This window comes from Eriocheir sinensis, chromosome 24 (genome assembly GCF_024679095.1).
Source record: "Eriocheir sinensis breed Jianghai 21 chromosome 24, ASM2467909v1, whole genome shotgun sequence".
Taxonomy (NCBI): Eukaryota; Metazoa; Arthropoda; class Malacostraca; order Decapoda; family Varunidae; genus Eriocheir; species Eriocheir sinensis.
The window spans coordinates 15,378,000-15,404,909 of record NC_066532.1 but is presented as its reverse complement, the minus strand read 5'-3'; the positions used below and the strand labels follow the sequence as shown (position 1 = coordinate 15,404,909).

The window sequence follows — 26,910 nt, the reverse complement described above, 5'->3', positions numbered from 1 at the left end:
TGACAACCCCCCCCCACCCCCCAACCCCAAAGAAATAGACTTTGGAAATGGTCAATGACCTATACCATGATAGGCTGGCTATAGATAAAAGATAACCTAGTATAAACAAGTTCCTCATGGCTGTCCAGAACAAATTTTAATTAAAACTAACATAAATATTACAAAACTATACTAAGTTATTATATAAAATCCTGTGAATAATGGCAGTGTAGGCGAGTTGATGATACTGGCAGTGACAGACTGAACTGTTAACCTACTTGAACTATTGTAGACTTTGAGCAGTGCAAAGAATGACAGGCGGAGCTGTACGGAATTATGATTATGAAATGTTAATTGTTGGAATCTAAACGTATGAAGTGCAATGATTCATGATATAAATACCATTATATAATATACTCATCTGCATGATTAGGTGCACATGTGGGAGCAAGACTTAGTCAGTATTTGGGTGCAAAGTTAATAATACTCTTGGTTTAAATAATCAGGTACATAACAAATAATTTTAACACTTACCTATAATTTTCATCAATAGTAACTTGGCATGGAACTGATTTCATATATATATATATATATATATATATATATATATATATATATATATATATATATATATATATATATATATATATATATATATATATATATATATATATATATATATATATATATATATATATATATATATATATATATATATATATATATATATATATATATATATATATATATATATATATATATATATATATATATATATATATATATATATATATATATATATATATATATATATATATATATATATATATATATATATATATATATATATATATATATATATATATATATATATATATATATATATATATATATACTGAATATTGTGATGTAAAATAATACATGTGATAACATGGCAAAACTTGTTTTAGTTGTTGACTGAAAATTCCAAGTTCAAAAAATCTCTATGGCTACGTAGTCTCACTACTGTCTTCAGCTCTTCTTGTGGAACTTGGTGAACCTTCTGATCTCGGTCTCTGTATCCTGGGGGGAAATGTTGCTGTCAGACACCAAGATGGGCATTGGAACTTATAAAATATACAAATGATGAAACCCTCAACAGGTATTACAAAGAAAAGAATGGAAGCATTTTACAACCACTACCTATCACTACAACAAATTCCTGCACCATGGCCTGAGTGTGTTCAACATATCAGTGGTAGTGTTGCAGGAGTGGCAGGTGCAATAAACTCAATGTCAGGGCCTGGTGTTACAGTGCTAACACAAACTTTCCTTAGCGTGGTGCTGAAACAAACTTTCCTTAGCACTGGGACCAGCTGTCTTAATTCAAGGGAATGGGACTGCTTAAGAGATAATGCTGAATTATGAGTAAGATGACCAGAACATATCCCTTAATATTAAGTAACGCCATACCTGCAGCAGCGGAGAACGATCGGTGCTTCTGACATGTTTGCAGATAAGGGAGGTGATGGTGGCGTGCAGGCGCAGGAGCTCCTCCACGGTGGTGCTGCTGGTGGCCGACACGCAGGACTCGTACACGGCCTCCAGGTGGGCCCAGTCAATTATAATCCCATTACAACTGGTTGGCCCATTGCCACTGCCTTGCTCAGATGAGGACACTGTACAAGACAAAAGTGAGGATAAGCAATCCATTTCTCACACCCAGAAGGATGGGACATAATACACAAGGAAAACTAATAACAGCTTACATAGAACTAAGAGTCTCTGTGCTTTCTAAACCCACACACAGTTTCTCACCTTCCAAGAAACACACACATATGAGTGCTATTTGACAAATTTCTTATACTACCACATACTGCTGCAACTAGACAATTACGAGCTGAGTGTTCCGTCTGGTGTGAGTACTTGGCTAATTCAGTAACACTCACCCACAGAATCTTCCGCCTCAGCTGTTGTGTCGTTCAACTTCTCCTCTGTGGAGACGTCGTGCAGGTTCATGGCCGTGGCCTGGGCTGCCAGCTCTTCTGCGGCCGAGGTCACCTTCATGCTGTCGTGGCTGTCCTCGGTGCTGAGGTGGCCATTGCATAAACTGATCTCAGACTCCATCTGGATCTGAAACAGAATACAATGGTAGTTTAACATGGTGACCCTCACTTACATGTTCTTTCTTGATGGCAAATTTTGATGTATCTAAACATTTCAAAACAATTTTCTGAGTGAGAGAATTATAAAGAATCCCTCACCTGCACATTCTTCTTTTCTGTTGTGATTGCTGAGGCCTCCTTGGACAGTTTGTCTCCCTCAGCAGAGGTGCAGAGTGACAGGCCACTGATGTCAGCCTCACTCTTCTCGTCTTCCACCATCCGGAGGGAATCTGCCTCCTCCACCTCCTCTTCTGTTGTCTTGGTTTCGTCTGGGTCATTCTTCACTTCCTTCTTGCCCGGGGAGTCCTTGTCAATGAAGCGCTTCTTCCGCCGGATCTCTCCCCGGGCCCAGGCACTCCCGTACTTCCTCTTCTTCCGGCGGCTGGGGTCCAGCGGACTCTTCCCTGTTGACCCTGGTTTATAACATGACTATAATTACCACAATACTGCCTAAAACTGATCACGACATTATACTCAATACTTTATTCAGAAAACTCATAATTATGAATTACCAATTCTGGTGCCATGTAGTATCTAGGGCTGAATGCAGCTCCTCTTATTGATGGGTTATTTTCACAAGTGAAGGAATGAATGTACATGGCATGATTAAGGGCAGGAATATAAAGGCACCAAGTTCAATCTGGAAACAGCAACAGTGAAGTCAAGGGAACATCTAGTGGCTGAGTCATGGAACTTACCTTTGGTGTTGTTCATGCTGGACTCTGGCGTGGACAGTGGCTCTCCGTTTTCTTGCTGGGGTTTGTCAGTCTCAGCTTCCTTGGGCTAAAAGGTGAAGATCAAATATGAATAATAAGCACACTCCCAAGCAGGAGAACTAAATATAATGATTGTCATTTACAATTCTCTTTGCCTCTCAATCCGAAATGAACAAGATAAAAAAAAACAGCACGAACAATAATATTTATCCATGAATTGAAAAGTAATCCAAATTAACTATTGATCAGCAGATTAACAGCTTGTTGCTACAACACTGTGAGGTGCAAAGCAAGTGTTTTACACCTAGAGATCCTGAAGCATGATAGCATTCTTACCCTGGTGGGCGCCACGTGGATGAAATTTGGCACTGATGGCTTGGGGACAGATTCGTAACGGGTTTTGCGGTTGTCTCTGATGCCTCGGCACTTTTCCTCAAAATCAGTGTCCATTTCTGCCTTGATGTAGGCGTAGGCTGTGTCCCGCAGTGTGCAGGCGCGGTGACGAATGATTTTATCTAGAAAACAAATAAAGCAGGCTCGTCAAAATAATGCAGTTCAACTTTGCCAGTGAGGTAAAAATTCCTAGATTTCCCTTGGTATAGAGGAGTTAGAGAGAAGGGCACACACAGAATTGCTCCCTCCTCACTGAAGTTTACAGGGCTGTACATACACTTTGGACTTATCTATTGTGAGGTACAGCCACAAACCACTAAACTGCCAGACTACTTGAGTGAGCATACTGACAAAAATGAAATGAAATAAAATAAAATAAAATAAAATAAAATAACTTAATAATAGTAATTCCACAACAAGGAACCCCACGGTCCCCACCTTCAGGGTTGCGGTCTGGGTTGTACTCCAGGGCGTTGGTGCAGATGAGGTCAATGTCGCGCAGGAAGTCCTGGGCACACTCGTACTCATGCTGGTCAATCTTGGTCATCATGGTCTCCAGGTCCATGGGCTCCTTGATGATGTCCCGGTAGTCTGGCACCTCGTCCTCGTCCACCGGCTTGGTGAAGATGTAGAACCTGAACGAACGGTAGAATAGAAGAATTAAAAGTGTACCAATGACCACCTTTAAATATCCTTCCAAAAATGTGATTCATAATTTTTTTGTTTTTCGTTTTTTTATGGTAAAATTGACCTCTCTTTTGGCAACTATCTATATTCTTTTTAGGGAATAGTGGGCTTTTTTCTTTTTTTTCTTCTTTTTTTGTGCCATTGAGCCGCTTCCTTTAATGAATAATAAAAAAAATAGCTCAAGGGTATAAAACAAAAGCCAATCACTACTGCAAAAGCAATCAAAAGTTGCCTGTATGTCCATCACAACCACTCAAAACACAGCCAAAACTCACGTCCTGTTCCTGGCCAGCTTGGCGCATATTTCTCTAAGGAATATGCGCAGTTCTCGGAGGGTTGCTTCCTCCACCTCCTCCACCCTCCGCGCCTCGTTGGAGTTCAGCTGTCGGGGTTCTGGCTCAGGGGCAAGGGGGAGTTCTTCCAGTTGCCTCTTAGTTTGACGAATCTGGGTGATACAAGGACCCAGTATGAGGAATGATAAGGATACTATTATTATTCTAAGAGACGAAACAGGTACAGAGGGAGAACTGCAGACATTATAAGCCTCCTATCAAGTAGACCCCAAACACCTGAGGCACCGAGCGATATAAAGACCCAGTATGAAGAATGATGAGGGAGTTACTATTATTATTCTAAGAGATAAAACAAGTAGAGAGGGAGAGCTGCAGACATTATAAGCCTCCTGTTCAGTAGACCCCAAACACCTGAGGCACCGAGAGAGAAAAATGAAAGTGGCAGCGATAAGAGAGAAGGAGAAAGAGGACGAGTGGATTGTCATAAGGAAAAAAGATCAAGAAACAGAGTGAAGGACCTGGTTTGCCACCCACCAATGACCAATGTAGAGCTTGGGTGATGGTTACAATGTAGTGTGATCCGTTTTCTTTATAATTTTTGTTCTCTGATGTAGAATGCATATCCCTATTTTTATATTAATGTTTCTTCTCATTTTCCATCTCCAGAAAATATGGTTCAATTGGTCATTCTGCCAATCCAAGTTCTTAATTCTTCACCATATAGTCGTCTTTTCCTAGGCCGTCCCATCCCCCCGCCTTCTCAGCTTACTCAATCATTCATTATACAAGAAATTCACAAGGTATTTTTAGCCTTATTTCTCTGACTAGACAATATCAAGCTCCATTCACCTTTGGCTTCTGAAGCATGTCGGTGAAGAACAGTGGCTTGAAGAAGAATCTCCGCTCCTCCTCCCCCGGGTTGGTCATGGTCAGCATCTCCCCGTGGTAAATGCTGAACAAGTACTGAACCTGTAGAGTTAAAAGGTTTTGGATAAGTAAGCAACTACATACTCTGTCTAATGTATAAGGCACTTTAGGTATGGCTCAAACCTCTCCAAGCAAGAAAACATTAGTATTTATCCCTTTCAAGTGGATGCTGCATATATAAATAATGGTTTGGATGTGGTTATTAAGAATTACAGAAGTTTCCCCCACCTCACTATCCAGCTGGTCATAGGGTACGTCTGATGTGGCCAGGAACAGGAGGGGAGAGGCTGGGTCCAGGTCATGCAGCAGAGACATAAAGGTTGCCCTGAGAGTGTCGGACATAGTGTTCCACCACTGGTCGATGTGAGGGACGTAGATGATGCTGGGAAGACTTCGCCGCGCCTCGTGGAACACCTGTTGAAGATAGGACATTGCTCAGTGACGGGTAGAACTGTGATGAAGCAAGAGAGCCATGTAGAGAGCAGAGTACCAGTGTGTCAGGGAGGGCTGAAGAGGTAATACATCCATGAAGAGTGCAAAGCTACAGTGTGTCAGGGAGGGCTGAGGAGGCAATACATTCATGAAGAGTGCAGATACAGTGTGTCAGGGAGAGCAAAGTGCCGCTGACCTACCTGTGCACACGCCTCCTCCGGGGCCCGGACTGACGTGGAGTACAGGATGGTGAGGTCCAGCTTGTGGATGGGAATTTTCTCCAGTGCATGAACAACAGCCGGGGCGAGGTGACTGCTCTGGCCTTGTGACCTTGACCCAGCCAGCAGCAGTCTTGGCCTGTGTGTGGTGCAGAGCTTGCTGAGGCCGGCAGACTTGGTGAAGGCACTGGGGAAACTCTCCTCCAGCATCTTGAGAGACTCAGTGAGTGTGCCCTGCAGCAGCGGCTTGACAACTGCACTCAGCTGTCTGCCCACACTGGCGGCCGTGCGCTGGCCGGCCGCAACGATCTTCTTCATGGCTACACGGAAGTGACACAGTCTTATCTGTTTGCAAGGTAGAAAAGCATTAAACATGACAATACCCTTATTACCAGTTTCTTTCATTGTAAAAAAAATATAGCAACATTATCACAAAAACTAAGATTTTCCTAAGAGTGAAATTCCAGCACGAATCTTCTAATTTGTGAAAGTCTTGCTGCAGCAGCTATACTTACAACCAAGGAATTAACATCTATCAAGAGCTTCTGTCTGGAGGAGTATATCTGGGGGTACTTGCTCCTGAGTGCCACCAGAGCAGACTCAGCACAGAGAGACTTGAGGTCTGCCCCGCAGTAGCCAACAGTCTGCATTGCAAGGCATCTCAACACCTGCTGGCTGGGAACAGGAACCCAAGCCTTGGTGTGAATCTTGAGAATTTGGAGGCGAGCCTGGAAAGATATTAAGAAGCGTAAGATATAGATAGATGGACAAATAGATGGAGAACACAGGTTAAGTTGAATGGTGAGACTTATAAAAATTATCAAATTATCACTGCCATCTTCATACCTTCATTGAGGGGAGCGGGAAATTGAATTCTCTGTCAAAGCGACCGGGCCTCCTGAGCGCTGGGTCAATGGCGTCTATCCTGTTGGTGGCGCCAATGACCACTATCTCCCCCCGCGAATCCAGGCCATCCATGAGCGCCAGCAGGGTGGACACAATGCTGGAGTGGATCTGGTCTTGGCGGGAGGAGCGGACAGGTGCGAGGCCATCAATCTCATCAAAGAAGATGATTGAGGGTCGCATCTGGTACGCCTGAAAACATGATTACAGTCGAATGTAAACAAAAAAAAACAATACAAAGATAAATATCAAAGCTAAAAGTAGGATTATAACCAATGCTCTTGACTTTACAAACCTAATCTGTGGGGCTGTATTATAATAACAGAGACAAAAGGGGATAACATGAGCCCTCATAGTCATTCATAATTATTTTAAACATAATTACAGATTCCTCTTCACCCACCTGGTCAAAGAGTAGCCTGAGCTGTCTCTCAGACTCCCCCACCCACTTGCTGAGACAGTCTGCTCCCTTACGCATGAAGAAAGCAACCTTCCGCCCGCCAATGCTGCACTCATTGGCAAGGGCTCGGGCCATCAAGGTTTTGCCCGTTCCTGTTAGAATACTGAACTTAATACAATTTGTAAGTTTAAGTACACTTAATTATTAACCATAAACAGTAAAATTGAATGAAAAGTATATAACCTATCTACGTCCCTAGGATATATGACGTAGGTTTTATTGGTGCCACCAAATATCTCACTCACTACTTGGTCAAAATGCCCAAGTTAAATAAAGTGGCAGTTCTACTCAGAATCTTACCTGGAGGGCCGAAGAAAAGTACCCCCCTTGGTGGGTTGATGCGGAACTTCTCAAACACCTCCGGGTACAGCAGCGGGAAGATGATCATTTCCTTGAGGGACTTGACGTGCTGGGACAGCCCGCCCACAGCATCAAACTTGATGTCACGGTCCAAAGCCATCGGGTCAATGTCAGCCAAACTTGAACCAATTTTGGCTCTGTCCCTGAAGGAAAAAAATGGTGTCAGTAAATAACTAACTCAGGTTTTAAAATATAATTATATAAAATGTATTATGTATCATTTCTGGTAGTAAATTCTAGGAACATATACTGACCTCAAGGTTCCTTGTTGTAAATCATCTGGGGCAATATTCATGGGAAGGCAGCGGCTCCGGTTCTTGGCCATGCTTCTTGCTTTCCGCTTCTCAAAGTGTGTCTCGTCTGAGCTGCTGCTGCTGGTGGAGGAGTGGTGGGTGGCCTGTAACGTCAACAATATTACCTCACGACACTTGGATCGGTATCATAAGACATTTTCCTTTTCCATATCAGCTATTTCTAAACGTCAAAGAGGGGGTCAATCAGGTTCTAATAAGTGTTTCTTCAGGTTCACAGTACAGAAGAAGGACCACACTACCACCAGGGCCATAAAACTAATCCTGGAAATGCCTCAACCTCCTACGAAAGCCTTGTCAAATATGTGAACTTGAACGAGGAAATGTTTACAGTACGGCCCTTGAATTCAAACCACACACAGGAACCAATTATCAAAACTTTCCCTAAACACTAAATTTCTTTCTTATCACAAAACAAATTGAACATAACCAAAATATAGTAAAGAGGGAGGAGTGCGGACACTATAAGCCACCTATTCAGCATCCCCCAAAACACCTGAGACACCGAAAGAGGAAACGAAAGTGACGAGAGAGAAGGAGAAAGAGGACGAGAGAATACAGGAGATAATAGAAATGCAGGAACAGAGAGGCAGGGTAACAAATGTCTCAAAAAAAAAAAAATAAATAAAAAAAAATTAAAAAAAAGGCAAACACAACAAATATAAAAAGAAACAAGACATAAAAACACAAAAACGAAACATCGACCCACCATTCGTTTGTGGCGGAATGTGTGCTTCCTGGCGGGGGACGAGAGGTAGCGCTTGTGATTCCTGCAGCGGCGGCGGGGCGGTGTGTCCTCATGGTATTGTCGTTCTGTGGGGTAGAAAGACTCATTTAGACTCATACTTCAAGAGGTAACTGCAATGCATGTTGGGTGTTAGGGTGTAGTTTCACTCACACATACTACCCCAGAAATTGCCAGAATGGTCACAAAGCCTTTTTTTTACATATATTAGACAAGATATTTAAAGATTTACCCTCAGCTTGCAGAGTATATGAAAATGTTGACATCCTTTTTTAGATATATTAGATAAGGTATTAGTCCATGGGCCGGACCAGATTTCGGTACCATCTGAGTGGGCAAAACTATACCTGTGTCATTTTGTTTTTTGCATCAATAGAAGTAAAATAATGTATGATAACAGTTCCGTGCTGGTAGCTTTATTGTTTATTTTTGTGAAAAACACACTTTTAAAGGTTATATTTTTCATATTTTCATAAAAAGTATATGGACTAAAGATTTAGTAAATCAAATTTTGCACAGGTTTGTCTCTATGCAGTTTTGCTATATATGTCACAGTGTTTGCACAAATGAAGTCGGAAGTTATAGAAGTTACACGTACAGGGATTTGGAAATTTATTTATAATAACTAATAAACTTGCTTAAATGCCCAATTTTTTTTATTATTTCTTCAATTCTCTTGCATACCTTTGTATCTTTGTATGTGCAATAGTGTTAGCAGAAAACAAAGGAAAATTGCACAAGTATTCTTATTTAGTCTGACGTACTGGACAAATATTGTAAATTTCATTGAAAATCTGCTCCAATTAGGCCGGATATCTACATGTACACGATAATATATAAGTGGGCTAGTGCATGGGGCTTTTGCATGCATTTGTTGGTGGTTAATAGGTCATGGGTAGAACAATAACTACACTACAATGGATTTTACGGGAAAATGTCCCTCAAAAAACGCAAGACGAGTGTGTCTTTTCAAGAGGTGATAACCACCAATAAGCTACTCCTCTGCGAGTGTTATCATATCAAAACATTATCTAGGGATATATACCAAGTGAAAAATAGCAACTAGAATTTGCCCACCCAGATGGTACCGGTACGTGAAATTTTGGCTCTTGGCCTATGGACTATATATAAAGACTTCCCTCCAGCTTGCAGAGTATATGAAAATGTTGACATCCTTTTTTAGATATATTAGATAAGGTATATAAAGACTTGCCTCCAGCTTGCAGAGTATATGAAAATGTTGACATCCTTTTTTAGATATATTAGATAAGGTATATAAAGACTTGCCTCCAGCTTGCAGAGTATATGAAAATGTTGACATCCTTTTTTAGATATATTAGATAAGGTATATAAAGACTTGCCTCCAGCTTGCAGAGTATATGAAAATGGTGACATCCTTTTTCAGATATATTAGATAAGGTATATAAAGACTTGCCTCCAGCTTGCAGAGTATATGAAAATGGTGACATCCTTTTTTAGATATGTTAGATAAGGTATATAAAGACTTGCCTCCAGCTTGCAGAGTATATGAAAATGGTGACATCCTTTTTTAGATATATTAGATAAGGTATATAAAGACTTGCCTCCAGCTTGCAGAGTATATGAAAATGGTGACATCCTTTTTTACATATATTAGAGAAGATATTTAACCCCTTGACTACGGATTTCATACAAGAAGACCTCCTCAAGCTACAGGAATGGAACAAAAAGTGGCTGCTACAATTCAATGAAGTGAAATGTAAAATCCTGCACCTTGGGAGGGGATATCCAGCATACCAATACCACATGGGAAACACTTCACTATCCACCACAGAGGCAGAGAAAGACATGGGAGTATAGTTACCAGGCTACCAGTGAAAGCCAAATCCGTGCCAATCACAGCGGATGGGTTAAAGATTTACCCCCAGCTTGCAGAGTATATGAAGATGGTGAAATCCTTTTTTACATATATTAGAGAAGATATTTAAAGACTTACCCCCAGCTTGCAGAGTGTATGAAAATTGTGACATCCTTTTTTAGATATATTAGAAGATATTTAAAGACTTACCCCCAGCTTGCAGAGTGTATGAAAATGGTGACATCCTTTTTTTTAGATACACTAGATAAGGAACATTAAGATTTACCTCCAACTTGGAACGGTCGATTTTCACGCCGATTTCTTCTGAGGGAATATCTTTTGGTCTGCTCGTTCTCTTCCCCTTCCACTCTCTCCTCTTCCTCCTCCTCCTCTTCTCCCCCGTCACCCTCCTTGTCACTGTCGCTGTCGTCTGAGGAGGAGACTGCCTTTCTGGTCCTCCGCTGCGGCACCTCGTTGTCATACATGAAGCGCTCGACTGGTCTCCTCTGCCTCTTGACCGTTGAGTACATATCTTCAAACTGTCAGAGGGAAAGAATATTATTTGACGATACTGGCCACACGTCTGGCTAACTTAACTCCTTAACTGCGGATTTCCTACAAGAAGACATCGCCAAGCTACAGGAATGCAACAAAAAGTGGCTGCTACAATTTAATGAAGAAAAATGTAAACTTCAGGGTACATCATTATAACTAAACACATTTCTTATAAGTAACTGATTGATGAACTTTAGAATTGGCCAACGGAGCGAGACAGGAAGAAAGCGATGAGAAGTTGTGGTTTACAGGCAACAAGTTCTCCAATACAAATACATTTTTTTTACAGCAAGGGAGGCAGGGCAAAAGAAAGAGAATGAAGAAGGCAGAGGAAGAGAAAGACGAGATAAATGTAAAATGGAAGAATGCGAAAGAGGACAGAAATGGCACACGATAAGGAAACTATAGGACAAGAAATAATAACAGCCACAAAAGACCCCACTAGTCGCTGTTCCAACAAAAGATAAAAGAACGAGAGGTCAGAAGAGAGGTCAATTTCAAGTGGAGCGGTGTCAAGCTGCTCCCCTCCTGAAAGCGTTCAAGTCATAGGCAGGAGGAACTACAAACAAAGGAAGGCTGCTCCAGAGTTTACCAGTGGAAGGGATGAAAGAATGAAGATGCTGGTTAAATCTTGCATAAGGGTTTGGGATAGAACTGGGATGAGAGCGAGAGAAAATGAGAAATACACTGACTCAAAAGTGAACCTGGTGACCAATGAAAGAATGAAGATGCTGGCTAACTCTTGCATAAGGGATTGGGACAGAACTGGGAAGAGAGCAAGAGAAACACTGACCTTAGAGTGAACCTGGTGACCAATGAAAGAATGAAGATGCTGGTTAACACTTGCATAAGGGATTGGAACAGAACTAGGAAGAGCAAGAGAAATATTGATTATACATTAAGCCTGGTGACCAACTACTTACCGGGCCTTTGAGGGACATCGCACGGGCCATAATGGGGTCCCTAAAACCTCTGGAGCCTCTGCGGATTATTGGCGACGGATCATCATCTTCCTCCTCCTCCTCCTCCTCCTCCTCTTCTTCCTCCGTGTCCTCCACCTTGGGCTGTGCGGAGCGTGTGGCGTGTCTCTTTGGCATATCTTCCTCGTCTTCTTCAGCACCCTCCGATTTTTCCTCGCCCTCCTCCTCCTCCTCTTGGACAGGCCTTTGCTTCTCTCCTTTGTATCTTCTTGGGGATTCCTCAACCTTCTTCATTCCTTCCTCCTTCGGCTTCTCTTCCTCGTCGTCTTCCTCCTCCTCGTCCTCCTCCTTGGGTGCCTCCACTGCCTGAGGAACCTTCTTTGGACGCAAGTTTCTCTCCTCTTCCTCCTCCGAGTGTTCAGGCTCCTCCCTGGAAACACAAGAAGGAGACATTGGCATACTGAAAAGACATAAATCAAACTTTATTTTGGGTACTGTAAACCCTCAAAATAAACTATCATTTTTTTACAGTAAGGGAGGAAGGGCAAAAAATAAGAACTACAATAAAAAGCCTGTTTGAAGCCATTCCGAAGAAAGGAATAAAGAACAAGAGGTCAGGAGAGGTCAATTTCAGGTGGTGTCTTGATACAGAGGGGAATATTACAAGTCTTCAGTGCAAAAGGAATGAAATAAAAGCACAATAGGCAGAATACAGGGTCCACAAAACTCAACACATAACATTAGGTTCTACTGAAGGATATGGAGGAGGTGCAAAAAGCATCATGATTTTTTAGCCTGTATTCTTAACCCGGTAGCAGCGGGGATCATGTTTCTTAAGCGAGAAAAATGAGAAAAAATCATCACTCACACAAACCATTTCATTATATATATCAAAGCATTTGTGATCAATTTATGCATCATCTATTTTGGGGGGTTTATATCATGGCACAAATTTGGCCCGTTGCTGCTACCGGGTTAATCTTATCACCCAGCATCCCACCAGTACCAGAAGGAGGGGCAAAAAGTAACATGGTGAATTATTCCTGTACTCCAGTGTCCCCCAGTACCTGTATCTTCTCGGGGGTCCTCTGCGGCGGCGGGTGCATCTGGAGGACTTTGAGTGAGAGCTGTATTCCTGGCTCTCGATCTGGGTCAACCGACGGAGCCTTCGCCGACGAGAATCAACTTCAGTGTCCAAATACCTGGGAAGGGAAGAAAGGTGTTGAGGGTCACATGACATTTCGGCACCCAAGGACACACACTTGACAGGATTTTCATAGGATTTCTGGGCATTTCCATGAGTAGCGTTATGGCCCTGGTTGCAATTTGATCTTTCCTCCGTAGTGTGAACTTAAAACACCACTCGTTAGAACCTGACTGATCTCCTATTTGACCTTTAGAAATAATGGATGTGAGAGGCAGGAGTGTCTGAGAATACCAACCCATGACTCACACTACCATCACTAGCAACCCTTTCCATGTCAGGCAGGATTGGAGGGTAAGACTTAACCCCTTGACTGCGGATTTTCTACAAGAAGACATCACCAAGCAACAGGAATGGATCAAAAAGTGGCTGCTACAATTCAATGAAGAATATGTGAAGTCCTGCACCTTGGGAGGGGATATCCAGCATACCAATACCACATGGGAAACACTCCACTATCCACCACAGAGGTAGAGAAAGACCTGGGAGTATGTGTTACTTTGATACCAGTGAAGGACAAATTCATGCCAATCGCAGAGGATGGGTTAAGGAATGTTCTTGCTAACTTAGAACCTGCAGTACGTTAAGGGAAGATATGCAATGTTGTAAAATTTGTCCCCATAAAATCTCTTGCTACACACTAATAGGCATAAATTCTTGAGGTCATTTGAAGGTTCCATCAGACTTACTTCTTGCACTTCTTCCGAGAGGGGCGAGGTTCCTCATTCTCTGGCTCTGAGCTGGGCACGATGGAGGGGTAGCCGCGCAGCTTCTTGTTCCCCACCAGCCACGACTGATCAAAGCTGTTGAACTTCCTCCTCCTTGAGCTGCGCCTCGGACCTGGATGGCGAGGTGAACACTTGAACTTCCTGAGCTTGTTTATATTCTATTGTTATTCTATCTATTCTTTTGTTTCCTTCACTTTGTTTATCCTTTCAAAAATGGTTCATGCACTTTTAAATTTACCTGCCTTTACACTGCATGAACAAGAACAATGCAACGGGTATGTTTACAAATTGATGACCTTATAACAAATTGGTGCCAGTCACTCCATATGCTAATAAACAAATTTTCTGCATATAAAGAGAACTGCAAAAATAGGATGGACATATGTAGGATATCCATGTAACAAGTCGTGTACATAATATTAAGGACTTCATATCACAAGTGTCTCAGCAAGCAGGTGTTAAAGTAAAGCAGAACTAATATAAGCGTAATACACCTTTAGCTTACGTTATCATGAAAGTTGTTACCCGACCAAATTACGCGATTTGCTTAGCCTTTAACCCCTTGACTGCAGACTTCCTACAAGAAGAAATCACCAAGCTACAGGAATGGAACAAAGAGTGGCTGCTACAATTCAATGAAGATAACTAAATTTATGCACCTTGGGAGGGGAAATACAGCATAACAATACCACGTGGGAAACACTCCACTACCCACCACAGAGGCAGAGAAAAGACCTGGGACTATATGTTACCAGGCTACCAGTGAAGGCAAAATCCGTGCCTATTGCAGCGGACGTGTTAAGTGCTGCGCCTCACCTTCCTCCATGTCCTGCAGGTGGCTGTCGTCCCCATTCATGACGAAGTCCTTGGCCATGACACCCTTGGCGTCCTGCGAGCGCTGGCCACGTGTGCGCCGCGACTGTGATCGCCGGAATATCTCCTCGTCTGAATCCGTGTCATCCTCAATGGTGTTCTTCCTCCTGAGCCCTGACCTGACCAGGGAGGCATCTGTGCGGGGGCACAAGTGCTTTCAGACACTGACTCATTATACAAGGCAAGATATTTCATGCATTTGGATGTTTAATATTTTCTTCCCCCAAGAAATTTTAATTTTGATTGGAATGGTTATATTGATGAATATGATGTTTTCCATACTCTTATGCCCGCCAATAAATATATAACTCAAAATTAAACCTCAATCACCTTCAAACTTTTGCACACTCATAATTACTCTAAAAGGAGACTTCAAATTTTTATCCAAGAGGCCAATGACCATTAACATTGATAATAACAATGAGTGTATCACGGAGAACTGTTCAGCTTGAAAACAACATGACTGCTCATACAAACACTGCTGCTAACCTATGGCATGGTGGGGCAGGTGTTCATACCCACTGCTGCAATAAACTGTTACAGTCATGTTATTTTATTTTGCATACTATTAGCACTTGCAATTAGGCCAAGAATATTATAGCAATGTTAAGAGGTGGCTCGCTGCTAGACAGGCAAAGTCCTTACTCTGCACCTGAGAGGAGGCGAGGCTCCCTCACACAGCCTCAGCTCAGGGGCTGCTGGCCTGGCTGTGGCAGACGTAAGGATATTTCTCGTGACCAATCTACTTATTCCAATTGACTGAATTCAATTATGCCAATTAAAACTATTTATTTCCCATTTTGTATCAACTTCTAATACAATTATATTCATACAATGATAATATTTTCAGCAACTGTTGTTAGAGAAAAGCCGTAAGTTATGGACAAACATGATAACAAGGAGCCTGAATGACGGGGACTCAGGTTGTGTGCCAATCACGCATCTCATTTTGGACGCTCGGGTTTTCGTTCCCTCCTCGGGATGAGGAGACACCAATGGGTGGTGAAGATACCAATGGGTGCTGAGAAAGACAAAGCTGCTTTCCAATGTGATTCCATTCCTGATAATTTACAGCAGACGGCGGCGTTCCCCGACCATTCTGGCCACCCGCACCCTACACCAAGGCATGATGCCGCGCATGCTCCCCTCACTGGCTCACAAGATAAGCAAGACAGAAGGGTTTGCGTCACAGGAGGGAGCAGTGTTAGCCAGGCCATCACGAAGAAAAGAAGAGGGAAAGATTTGCCTCCATTAACTGTTTAATGATTCAAATTTCATTTGTTATCGTTGTCTAGACTGCAGTCATGGCTAACACTGGCCAGGTGTACCTCATTCACTCTCCACTAAACACCAAACAGAGGATGACCAGGTAGTTAGCAAGTTCAGGAACAGTGTGCAACCTACAAGTTCTGCAATTCTCAGGAACATAAGAATCACTGGAGAACAAATTATGAATTGAGAAAAACCATGATTTTATTGTTAATGCACTTTGAATCTGGAAACTCAAAAACTTGCAGGCAAACCAAATGATTTGAAAACAAGTCCTGACAAAAAGAAAGACTGGCAGTGTGCTTCCAGTCACATAGGGAACAGATTCACCAGTACTGGTGCTGTGGAAGCTAAGGGGCCAATGCAAAAATTAATTTCTTTCATTATACAAAGAACACCAGCACAGTTTTGAACAGAATTGCAAAACTTCTTGTGGTAATGATGACTATAGTCGGTTCCACGAGAGCTGGCGGAAATTTTCCTTCAGGGGTGGACTCGCGGACTTGGCATCGTTGCTTGAGTGACGGTGTCTGCGTCACTCATTGGCTGCTGTTTGCTAGATCTAAACTGCAGCAATATTGTTTGCCATGACAGAGCCTACCATCTCTCACTCTCTGCTACTTCTTAAAATCAACACTATTGGTATATAAATGTAGTTACTCTTATTATCACTCTTCCTTATGGCTATTTATTAGTTTATCACCCACAAATAATAAACATATTTCAGGAATAATGACACCACGATGAAAGAAATGAGAAACTTCTTGCCTGAGGCCAATGTTTACGTTAGGACTCCGTAGCATCAGTACATATGACTAAGCCAGGCCTAAAAATATACCAAAAAATCTTACAGTAAATGAGTTAATGTTATCGAATGACACTGTGTGGACTGTTCCCTAGCATTTTGTAGTGGTAAAAAGTATCAAAAAAAAAGTCTAGCTGTAACAGTCGCTTCAGCCGCTGTACATTGTCCGTTTACGTGCAGCTCCGACTTAAGTTTTGTTATGAAGGTCGTTTCATATGTATTTATAATAGTTCAAAACGCACATACTTATCAATAAAGATATTATTGCATTAGTTTTTATAGGTGCAATCTGTTACCTTACAACTCAAAAAGGGTTTAGGTAGGAATACAAAGTCAATTTTATGCGCGTAAGAACAAGTTAAGAATTGGCCAATGAGCGCACAGCACCATCACCCAAGCAATGATGCCAAGTCCGCGAGTCCATCCTTGAAGGCTTAGGCCTGCCAGGTCTGGTGGAAATGACTGTAGTGTGATGCAAGATAAGCCCATAGCTAGGGAGGTACTGAAAAGCCCAGCTCAATGTTGCCAAAATCTAAAGAACAAGGCTCATATATTACACTATAATGTTGAAATAATTGAATGAAAATACACCGTCTATTTTTTCAGTACCTCATATGTAACTATAATGCTTATACTAGATTCACCAGATATTTATAAATATATATGAAAAAAATACTTGATATCACTCAAACAAAGAGAAAATTTGCACCCATACTCATAGTCACCTTTACTTATGATTAAATTATACAAATCCTGCTGCCAAGGTTTGGAAAGCAGAATAATTTTAAACTTTAAACTGCTCCTGCAGAGTGAGCAGTCACGGCAGTAACACACGCAGCGCGGTGCACAGCTATGAATACAGGTGTGGCAACGAGGTGCATGCAGGTCACTTTGGGGCGGACACTTTTCATTGTGCACGGCACGTCCGGCTGATAAAAAGATGTGAGCGGTGGGCCAAGCTTTGTACAGGTGTACCTATCACCTATTCCCATACACCTTGTAATCTGTATCACAGTTACAGCGTGGGGAGTCCAGGCTCAAAATCAAGTATAGTTCACAAATTCCTTTTTTTACTTATTTGTTTAGTGACCAATATTTTCAGGGGATACACTTCAGAAATAATATTTCTAATTTATCAGATATTGTTATTCAGTTCCAATTACCTAAAATGCAGATAAAACAAACAAAGCAAAGTAGCAGAATAATTAATAATAATAATAATAATAATAATAATAATAATAATAATAATAATAATAATAATAACAATAATAATGTGTGTCTATGTGCGTCTTTCAGAGCTGAGGTTCTTAACCTTGGGTTCATGACACCTTGCTGGTTCACAGGACAGTCTCTAGGGGGTGACTTCATGGTTAAGGGAGACGGGTTTTCTTAATTACACAGTTTCCCTGCTGTGTAGCATGGTTGCAAACTACTTCAGAGATTAATGCCATGGTACTTGATAAAGTCATTACCATTTCAACCATTTGATCCTATCCATGGTACTCCAGGCTGAATCATCTGGTATACAGTGGTCCCACGCCTATCGCTGGGGTCAGGTTCCAGAACACCCCGTGATAGACGAAAATCCATGAATTAGCGACCTTATATTTATTTTATTATTTATATAATTTTTTTACGAAAATTTCACAAAAACACAACACTGCAGAGCAACACTACACGCAGGAAGCAACTGTAAGCAGGCGAGTCCCATGCGAAAGGAATCAGGACTGCGCATGTACGAGGAAGCCACGTCTCGTGATTGGTGCGAGTCTGTGTCTACTCATCTGCTCATCTACTCATCTATTTTATTTCAATTTAATATTCTTTTTATATGTTCTAATTAAAAAAAATTTATAGTGTTAAATTTTTTAAGGTTAGAAAATGCTTATTTTACCACAAAAATAATTAAAATAACAAATAAATAAAAGTACCTATATACCGCAAAATCCGCAATAAAAAATTATATATATACAATTTTAAAATCCGCGATATGGCGAGGGACAACTGTATTATCATTTTGCATTCATTATGAGATTAACGGTGAACCAGCCAACAGTCTGATAGCTCAAGTGGTGCCTGAAAAGGTTAAGAACCCCCCGTGTCCCTCAGCAAGACCTGACAACCCACGGTCATGTCAGGTCTAATTAGCAATGCCTTCCTGCTGGATCCACCTCCTTTGTTTTCCTATCTTTTCAGAGATATTTTTGATATACTAGAATCATTGCACCTCACACATAATTTTGTGGAGATACTCAAAGTACTGCAATGACAGACTTTGAAAGTAATCTAAACTCAAATTAATTACATTTCAGTTTCTTATGCAAATTCAAATTCCCAATTAAATAAGTGACCTGCATAGCAAATTTACACATATGCACAAACAAAATCATAAAGCCATTACCTTTAAACATCTCTTACTAAATCAACTCCTCTAACATTAAAATTGCAATCCTAAGAAGAAAAAATCACCACAATGACTTAAAATTTTATATTTAAATTTTTGTACGAGGAAAAATCTGCACAACACATAGACCAGGGAAGGAAGAGCAAGACGAGAGCAGGAGTTAATGTCTGAGGCCCTCGTGTGCCCGGAAGGACCACAAGACCAGGAGCATTCAGGGCGGAAGATGATTTATCGTTCCTGTTTTACATCCCAACGTTCACTGAGGCCATGCAAAGCTTGTCACCTAAAGCCGAATGCCTAGAAAAAACACACAGATGTAATGACTTCTACAGCAATGGGGGCATGAGTGGAACTGTAGTGTAGTGGTGAATGCTAGGAGGAATAAGTGCTACCTCTGGTGGGCTGAGGCCTGGGTACCTCCTCACAGGAAAAACACGAAGGTCTCTTCCTGGCCCAACTCTTCAGTTTTTTGTCTGCAAGCGTGCGAGACAGCAAAACGGCCAGGTTTCGCGTTCTCTGATTTCTCATAGCAGCTGTATACCAAAAAATTAAACAGTTTAATGACTACACAAAAGCTCCTAGTGCTCTTCTGGAGCACCTAAAGATGCAGATTAAAAGCACGAATATCAACATCGAAAATGACCAGTCAACATGTAAAAACTTGAGATAACTCACGTTGACACTTGCTACCTAGAGACTGGAGGAAGCATGTTATAAAATCCATACAACAGTTGACTGTATCTCATGAATATGATGTTTTATAAATTTCAGCTGTTTATTCTTTTGTTCATTCCAAGGGATAGCTACAATGAGTAGGTTGTCCCAGAGCAGCACAAAGGGGTCAGCTGCTGCTCATCCCTTGCACATTCCCAGATTGAGGCCTTGGCTGTGGTGCACTCACAAAAACACACTATTATACTCTTAGTGCGACACCTAATAGTCTGTAGCATTTTGAAAGCTCAGAATCTATGCATGGATTTTATACTAGACTCAATAATTCCATCTGTAAAATTGACAATATTCTTTTGATTAATGTGACTCTTTGACCTATACATGTGGCAGAGAAATGAACATACGCATCCTGATAAAGCGACAGCAATGAACTTCCATGGCTGCAATGCAATATAAGAACAGGGACATTAAGGAGCTCAGGGGAAAGAAATAACATGAATAAGATGATAAAATGAGCCTAGCAATATAATGGCATCCTTCAGTAATAATTTCCTGTAGCAGCACACACACAGGCTGATATATGAATGGGTACCTGCAAACCTTGTGAAGACTTGTTTAGCACAGGAACCATTCATGTGGCCCAGTAAGCCCAGCAGCCTGACCGGCAGACAGCTTAACATGCCCACCACACTCCACCATGTGCAGACCTCACACTCCAGTTGATTCCCAAACATCCTCGCCACACCCAGGACACCAAAGATGTGCATTACATACACATGACACTGTGTATGATAGCAAACTTTTGTCTGCTCATCCTTTTGACACATTTTTTTATGACAATGTGTAACATGACCCCAAAAGTTTTATGCCATTCACACGACACAAAACAAACAACAGAACACAGCTTTTGGTATTGCTCTCCCCAATCAGCTACTATGCCACTGGCTCTGCTCCAGCAGATGCCACATGCAACCAAGTCGGGTAATGACGAACTTCGCATGCTGCCGTTAGGCCAATATGTGCTGAGGAAGTTGCAGTTCATTCCAACCGTCAAAATAACGTGACAAAGGGTCAAGACAGAGGGAAGGTGTCCAGTGGAAGGCTAACTCTTACGCCTGCCTCTGGAAGGTCTACACTCACCAGTGTACACACACACTTCAGTGGCAACTTTAATAAAGGAATAAATAGGAGTTAATATAGGACCTCAAAAAGTTTAGTCCAATATAGCTGGTCCCTTCGTCATTAATACTTATGTTGCTTTTAACTAAATGCCATTACGCAACTTGTCAGGTGGTAACCTGTCATCATCTGATCGCTCAAGAACTACAGCAGGGAAAGAGATAAAGTCCATGATTGCTTCTACATTATTCAGAACAGCACTCATTGGAAACATGTATATAAAGTTAATCCATTCTAGGCCCAGGGCAACGACTAAAGTTGCTGCCGAACACAGCCATATTAACATGAATAACAGGATATAAAATCACTGAGTGATGCAGCACCATCATGTGGGTGAGGGTAAAAGGCAAACTGGGACCCATCTTGGCGGGGGGCGGGGGTATTGATGGCCTACAAGGGGTGCCTGAGTTATGTGGGGAGGCAGGCAGGCAGGTAGGGTGGGATAAGGAACTCAACTCTTAGAAGTAGTTGTGAAGACAAACAGAAAATATGTAATGTTTCATGATAATCAGATGGCATGACAACAAATTACTTGGGTAGAGAAACCCACATATCCAGGACAGACAATCAGTGCAAAGCTGAACCCCTAAAAAAAAAAAAATAATAATAAAAAAAAAAAGAAAAAAGGAATAGGAGTGACCCTGGCAATGTCAAAATAGCAGCCTGCTGCTCTCCCTGAAGAGAAGGGTCTGCTATAAGTGCACCCTGCCAGGCCTAATAATCAGTGCAGAAAATTTTTGCCACAAAATGTTTACAGAAAGCTGAGAGGTGTACTGAGAGGAAATGAGAAAATTGCTGGGATAACACTGAGAAAGCAAGTATGTTTGAGGGGACAGATAAAAATTAAAGATATTTCAATTATGATTACAGGATTTGTCTATACAAGATGGGGGAGTAACAAAACATGAAGAAACTGAAGACAAGGTGCTCTAAACCTATCAAGAAATACAGTGTTCCAAACAGATGCACTGGACAACGAGGCCGTCAATCCAAAACCTTCAAAAGAAGAGTCTGATTGACTGAGACAGTGAGACGTGACCCCATGAGCGTAGCTCACTTCCTGTGGTAAATTACAATATAACTGGTAAATAGTTACATACATGCCAGGAAAAGAAGCATGGCATGCAACACACACACACACACACACACACACACACACACACACACACACACACATCATACCAGGGTTGGCATAATAGTGAACACATGGCACCTGATTAGAGAGCAAGCTTTGGTCAGCGAGCTAAACTTGTCGTGCATACTTTCCTATCACCAAGTTCAGGTGTGGTAAAGCATGGAAGACTTCTTACTTCAGCAATTAAAAGTAAATAATAACTGTAGGGAAAGATATTTCCTGACTACTTTGTGTACAACACACGACCTCTGGACACGTCAGGACTGGAGGCTCCCGGCCAGTAATCAGTGTTGCCGACTGGCCACTGTGACGGCCTTCCAGGAGGGAAGATTACTTTGTGGGTTGCATGCTGCAGCAGCTGCAAGCATGAGTGTTGAGAGAATAATTTCCTCTTTAGAAGACACTTTGCAGCCAAGTAATTACTGTTCTTGTAATTACAACCCACACCAATGTGGTGATAACTGCCATGACTTGGACTACATCCGGCTAAGAATAAAATTACAAAGATAAAATTCTCTGAGACATGCATATATGCATTTACTCTCATCTGCCTTTTACTGTATTTACTGTCTCTGAGACAATAATATAATAGCATATCTTTTGTTGATTACAAATGCAGATGTTCTCTGCTTGTAGGATGACTAAAAATAAATGTATCAGCCACATCCACTGCCTTGTACAACACTCCCTCTGGTGATGGGCTGTTCCTCACTACTGTTGTGCAACTAACTGACACGGTTCTAAGAGTCAGTCTTCATAGCTCATTCATGCAGCACCACACCCCCAGCCACAGCCGCAAAATAAGTAATGTATTTTAGCACACAACTTGAGTCCCTGTTGGTGGGACTTCATATTCTCAAATGAACAGGATCAAACCTGTGACCTGGTTATCTGTTAAAACATGACAAGATCAGGGAAATGAGGTGAGCAACCCTTGAAACTCAGCAACACCTGGATTACAGAATAAAACTTTGATGCGACTGATCATGTAAGGCATCACACACCATTTATCAGGAAAGACTTGTAGAATCTTCCCACCAAGTGTCCTTGCTCTAAATGCAATGTTCATGGAGTGAAAGGTGACTTAAAAGTTGCTGCCATTACTGACTAAATGGTTGTCCTGATATTTTGAAAAAAGATTCAGAATTTCAGATTACTGTTATATATTGTATGACAAGATTACTACATAAATCATTATACTACACAATTATGCTTCACAGCAAAAATTCTAGTTCTTATACTCATATTTCATGGGTGAATAAGTCTTTCCCTGACAGTAGAATAATATGGAGATTCAAAGGCAGGTTCCTGAAGCTTTCTTTTGTGCCCCCAGCGGCCTCTGCCAGCCTCACGCCTCCTTGTGTGTCCAGGGAATGGTTACACAACACTGACAAATACTGAATTGCACCAATATCTTCGCTGCTAATTATAAATTCCTTCCCCATATAAGCCTGATGAACAAAACATTTCTGAACCCTGAATCTGTACCTAGATAATTAAAAAATATATAAAGAAATATTAAATAAGATCTTCACTAAATTCCCTCTAACTTCTATTTCCTAAACATCCCGCCATTCAGTCCCTCCCTATCCTGCACTCAGGCTGCCACGATGAAGTTCCTCACAGGGCCACAAGACCAGCCGTGCCTGGATGGCAGGCAGCAAGGCCACACCCTCACCTGGTGACCGCGGGGCACTGCCGCTCTCCTGGAAGGTTACGTTCACATTCCTGCGGGATGGCTGGTCATCACTCTCCCAGAAAAGCTGCAGGAAGAAAGCTCCAATCAAACACACTGACAAGTGCCAGAGAAAAAAGGTGAAAACAATCCAAGACATAGAAGCAGATCAGGAAGGTCCACACCTTGGCATGAAGCTGATGTTGGTCTTAGAAGTGTGATGTGTCTTGTGTATTATGTTAAGTTCTCCTCCAGGAACCCAATTATTCATTTGGCCTTTGAACACATGCCTCTAACATAACCACTGAGAAACGGTGATACTTTCTTGTTACAATGTCAAGAACCAAAAGACAAACCATGCACAGACAACATAACATTAAGAACAGCACACTGGAAAAGTTCTTTTCATTAAGAAATAAGTGAGGAAGAAATACATAAATACATAATGTACATGGAGGAACGGCGGAAGGTAAGCGTGAATCACCCATGAGCCAGACCAAAATACAAACTGAAAGTACGTTATTGCACTGCCGTTGTAAAGGCAATAGCACACCTACATCAGTATCAGCATCAGATCTCCTAGGTGACATCCACCTTACAGAGTGGAGGCAATGTACAATAACAGTCATGGCAGAGTGTGAGGCGGGGCGGCCAGCCCGGTGAATGACAAGGTAACAAACAGGAAATATTTCCCATTATTGTCACTTCCTTTTTTTGATGTTTTTGTCTCCCATTTCATCATTTTAGTGCTGTGGGGGCTCACTTATTGTACACATGTATAATAACCATAATGACTGTGACAACTGGGTCAAGATTGGTAATATCAATGCAGCGATATCTTGTTTCGTACTTCACCAACTGCTCTTCTGTTGTCATGTATAATTCCTACTATTCTTCAAACTTCCTGGGAAACCACAGGAAAGAATAGTGAGTAAAACAAATGACAGTAGCCACAAAATGTCTGCCAATCCCAGCAGCAGTGACTGGCAAAGCCCAAAGCTTCCCACGGCAGCCAGAACCCAGAAACTGCGGCACACCACAGCTATTACCCATAAGGAATTATCACACTTTTACTGATGGGGGTCGCTGCCCCCCTCGTCCCGTGTTTCCATGACTCTTCACAATTAGAGCGGGGCACAGTGTGGTTAATGCTCATCTGCACAACCAGTGAGGCTCAACACTTTCAAATGAACCAACACTCCACCAACATAAGAGGAAACACCAAAAGAGGCAACAAAGGAAATACCTATCCGAGCACACCTGGCCACACCTTGCCTGGCCGCCGCGCCCCGGGCCCGCCACGGTGCAGGGGGCGCCGCCCCGCCCAGACGATGCCCAGGGCGCCGCGGCCCCGCCAGGCCAGGGTGACAGTGACAGCCCCGCCCGGGGGTGACCCAGGCCGCGGCACCGCTGGTGGCGGGGCGGGGCGGCCACCCTGCAGGCCACGTCACCGCCGCGGCCACCCTCACCCTCGCCGCCCCGCCCCGCCCTGGCCCCGTCACCTGGGGGCGGTGACAGCCGCCCCGCCGCAGGGGCACAGAGGCGCCCCCGTCCCTGGTGACCCGCCGCCCCAGACAAAGGCCGCGCCTCACCTCGTCCTCGGGCTCCTGCATGGCGCCGCGTGTGGACCGCCGCGACTCCCGGGACGGCAGGGAACTCTTCCGCTCATTCTCGTGGACGGCGTTGCCTCGCGTGGCCACCATTGTCTCCAGCAGGGTCCGTCAGGCCATCACGGCGCCGCCACAACACTGCCGGGCCGCTGCTCAGAGAAATACCTCCCCGCGGAAATAAGTCGCTCTGCTGCCCGCCACGCATGCGCGCTGCGGGACACAGCAGGAAACCAATCAATTTCCCTTATTGTGTTGTGTTTTGTCGACTTATGATCTTTGTGGTGGTTGATATTGCCCTTTAAAACATCACGCCAGATCAACAAACCAAACAAGCAAGCAATGAGTGATCATCAACGTGGGGTAATTCTTTCTAAAATCTGTCCTTGTTCGTTTGTTATAAAGCCTTCTCTTGATTAAAAGTGTTGCTCTGATGTTTTTGCCGTGTATTGGAGCCGAAAGAGGACAAGTAGAAGATAGCAGTGAGTGAAATATAAAAAAGATAAGCAGGTTGAACCTCTCTTCGCGAGTTATTTTGCGACTGCGAGTTGCTTCCTACAACACCGCCCGCCACACACCCCTCGCCCGCCGCCACACAAACTAGCGCCGCCAGGCCGTACCCTGTACACCCCACACTCACGCTTTACCTCAACACTTAGTCTCTCTATATAGTTTCCAACGTGTTTTTGTGAATGTGGTTGGTATTGACGGTATTCATATCGTGGGTATTGACAAAACATTTCAGATCGCGGAGGAATATATTTTGTCCGCTGCCCGCGAAGGTTTTAAATATGAATTTGGCGCCAAGAGTGACGTGTGTGTGTGTGTGTGTGTGTGTGTGTGTGTGTGTGTGTGTGTGTGTGTCGTGGCTGTTACGTAATGTCACTCCTGGCGGGGCCTGTCTGCACGGAGCCTTGACTCCCTGTTCGTGAAATGGGGTCTTGTATGTCTGGCCGAGGATGTTAAAATAAAAATTAAACCATACAGGTACACCCATAGCCTTTGAAATCTGAGTCATTCAATACAAAACAAGATCATGCACAGGCCTATATATCTGCATATATATATATATATATATATATATATATATATATATATATATATATATATATATATATATATATATATATATATATATATATAAATATATATATATATATATATATATATATTTTAGGGTGACCAGACGTCCCCGGTTTCCGGGGACAGTCCCCGTTTTCAGTGACCTGTCCCCGGCTCCTGCTGTCCCCGGAAATGTCCCCGGTTTTCACTGTGACTGAGAGATCCGAAATTCGAATAAATGAAAAAAGAAAAAGAAAATGTTGACCAAACTCTACGTATAGCTGCGCACCGTACTACTCGCATTGTACAGTGTACATTGTATATAACTAAGGAAAGGATGAACAGCTTTGCACGGCATAATTTGCGATACTGCCTTCCAAGAACATACAATTAATTGTTAATCAATTGAATTTTTAT

At 42.4% G+C, this 26,910-nt stretch overlaps 1 protein-coding gene across 4 annotated transcripts; it reads right to left on the bottom strand.

The window, feature by feature from the left end:
* Nucleotides 1–879: 879 nt before the first annotated feature.
* On the bottom strand, nt 880–25,797 carry LOC127002907 (ATPase family AAA domain-containing protein 2-like). 4 transcript variants are annotated; one of them, XM_050869220.1, is made up of 25 exons: nt 25,417–25,797; nt 23,828–23,912; nt 19,556–19,696; nt 14,629–14,820; nt 13,774–13,924; nt 12,948–13,082; nt 11,884–12,310; nt 10,692–10,944; nt 8,533–8,636; nt 7,767–7,909; nt 7,453–7,655; nt 7,096–7,244; nt 6,636–6,884; nt 6,305–6,517; nt 5,772–6,134; nt 5,368–5,553; nt 5,062–5,181; nt 4,195–4,364; nt 3,671–3,867; nt 3,176–3,354; nt 2,822–2,906; nt 2,223–2,527; nt 1,908–2,091; nt 1,432–1,637; nt 880–1,041 (listed from the first exon to the last, which is right to left on the bottom strand). In XM_050869220.1, the coding sequence occupies exons 1-25, from the start codon at nt 25,525–25,527 to the stop codon at nt 991–993; spliced, it is 4,602 nt and encodes a 1,533-aa protein (XP_050725177.1). In that variant the 5' UTR covers nt 25,528–25,797; the 3' UTR covers nt 880–990. The 4 variants fall into 4 exon arrangements, with proteins under 4 accessions (XP_050725177.1, XP_050725175.1, XP_050725178.1 ...); XM_050869218.1 differs by having other exon boundaries at nt 2,223–2,536; nt 25,417–25,793; XM_050869221.1 differs by lacking the exon at nt 19,556–19,696 and adding an exon at nt 15,175–15,219 and having other exon boundaries at nt 2,223–2,536; nt 25,417–25,791.
* Nucleotides 25,798–26,910: the final 1,113 nt, after the last annotated feature.

What these genes read in the sequence shown, in the direction of transcription:
- LOC127002907 (XM_050869218.1), bottom strand. Translation starts at nt 25,527, where the DNA reads ATGGTGGCCACGCGAGGCAACGCCGTCCACGAGAATGAGCGGAAGAGT. An exon ending in CCTGCAGGACATGGAGGAAG is followed by an intron (nt 13,925 to 14,628) that starts GTGAGGCGCAGC and finishes CTCGCCATCCAG; the next exon opens with GTCCGAGGCGCAGCTCAAGG. An exon ending in ACATGCTTCAGAAGCCAAAG is followed by an intron (nt 4,365 to 5,061) that starts GTGAATGGAGCT and finishes TGTATCACCCAG; the next exon opens with ATTCGTCAAACTAAGAGGCA.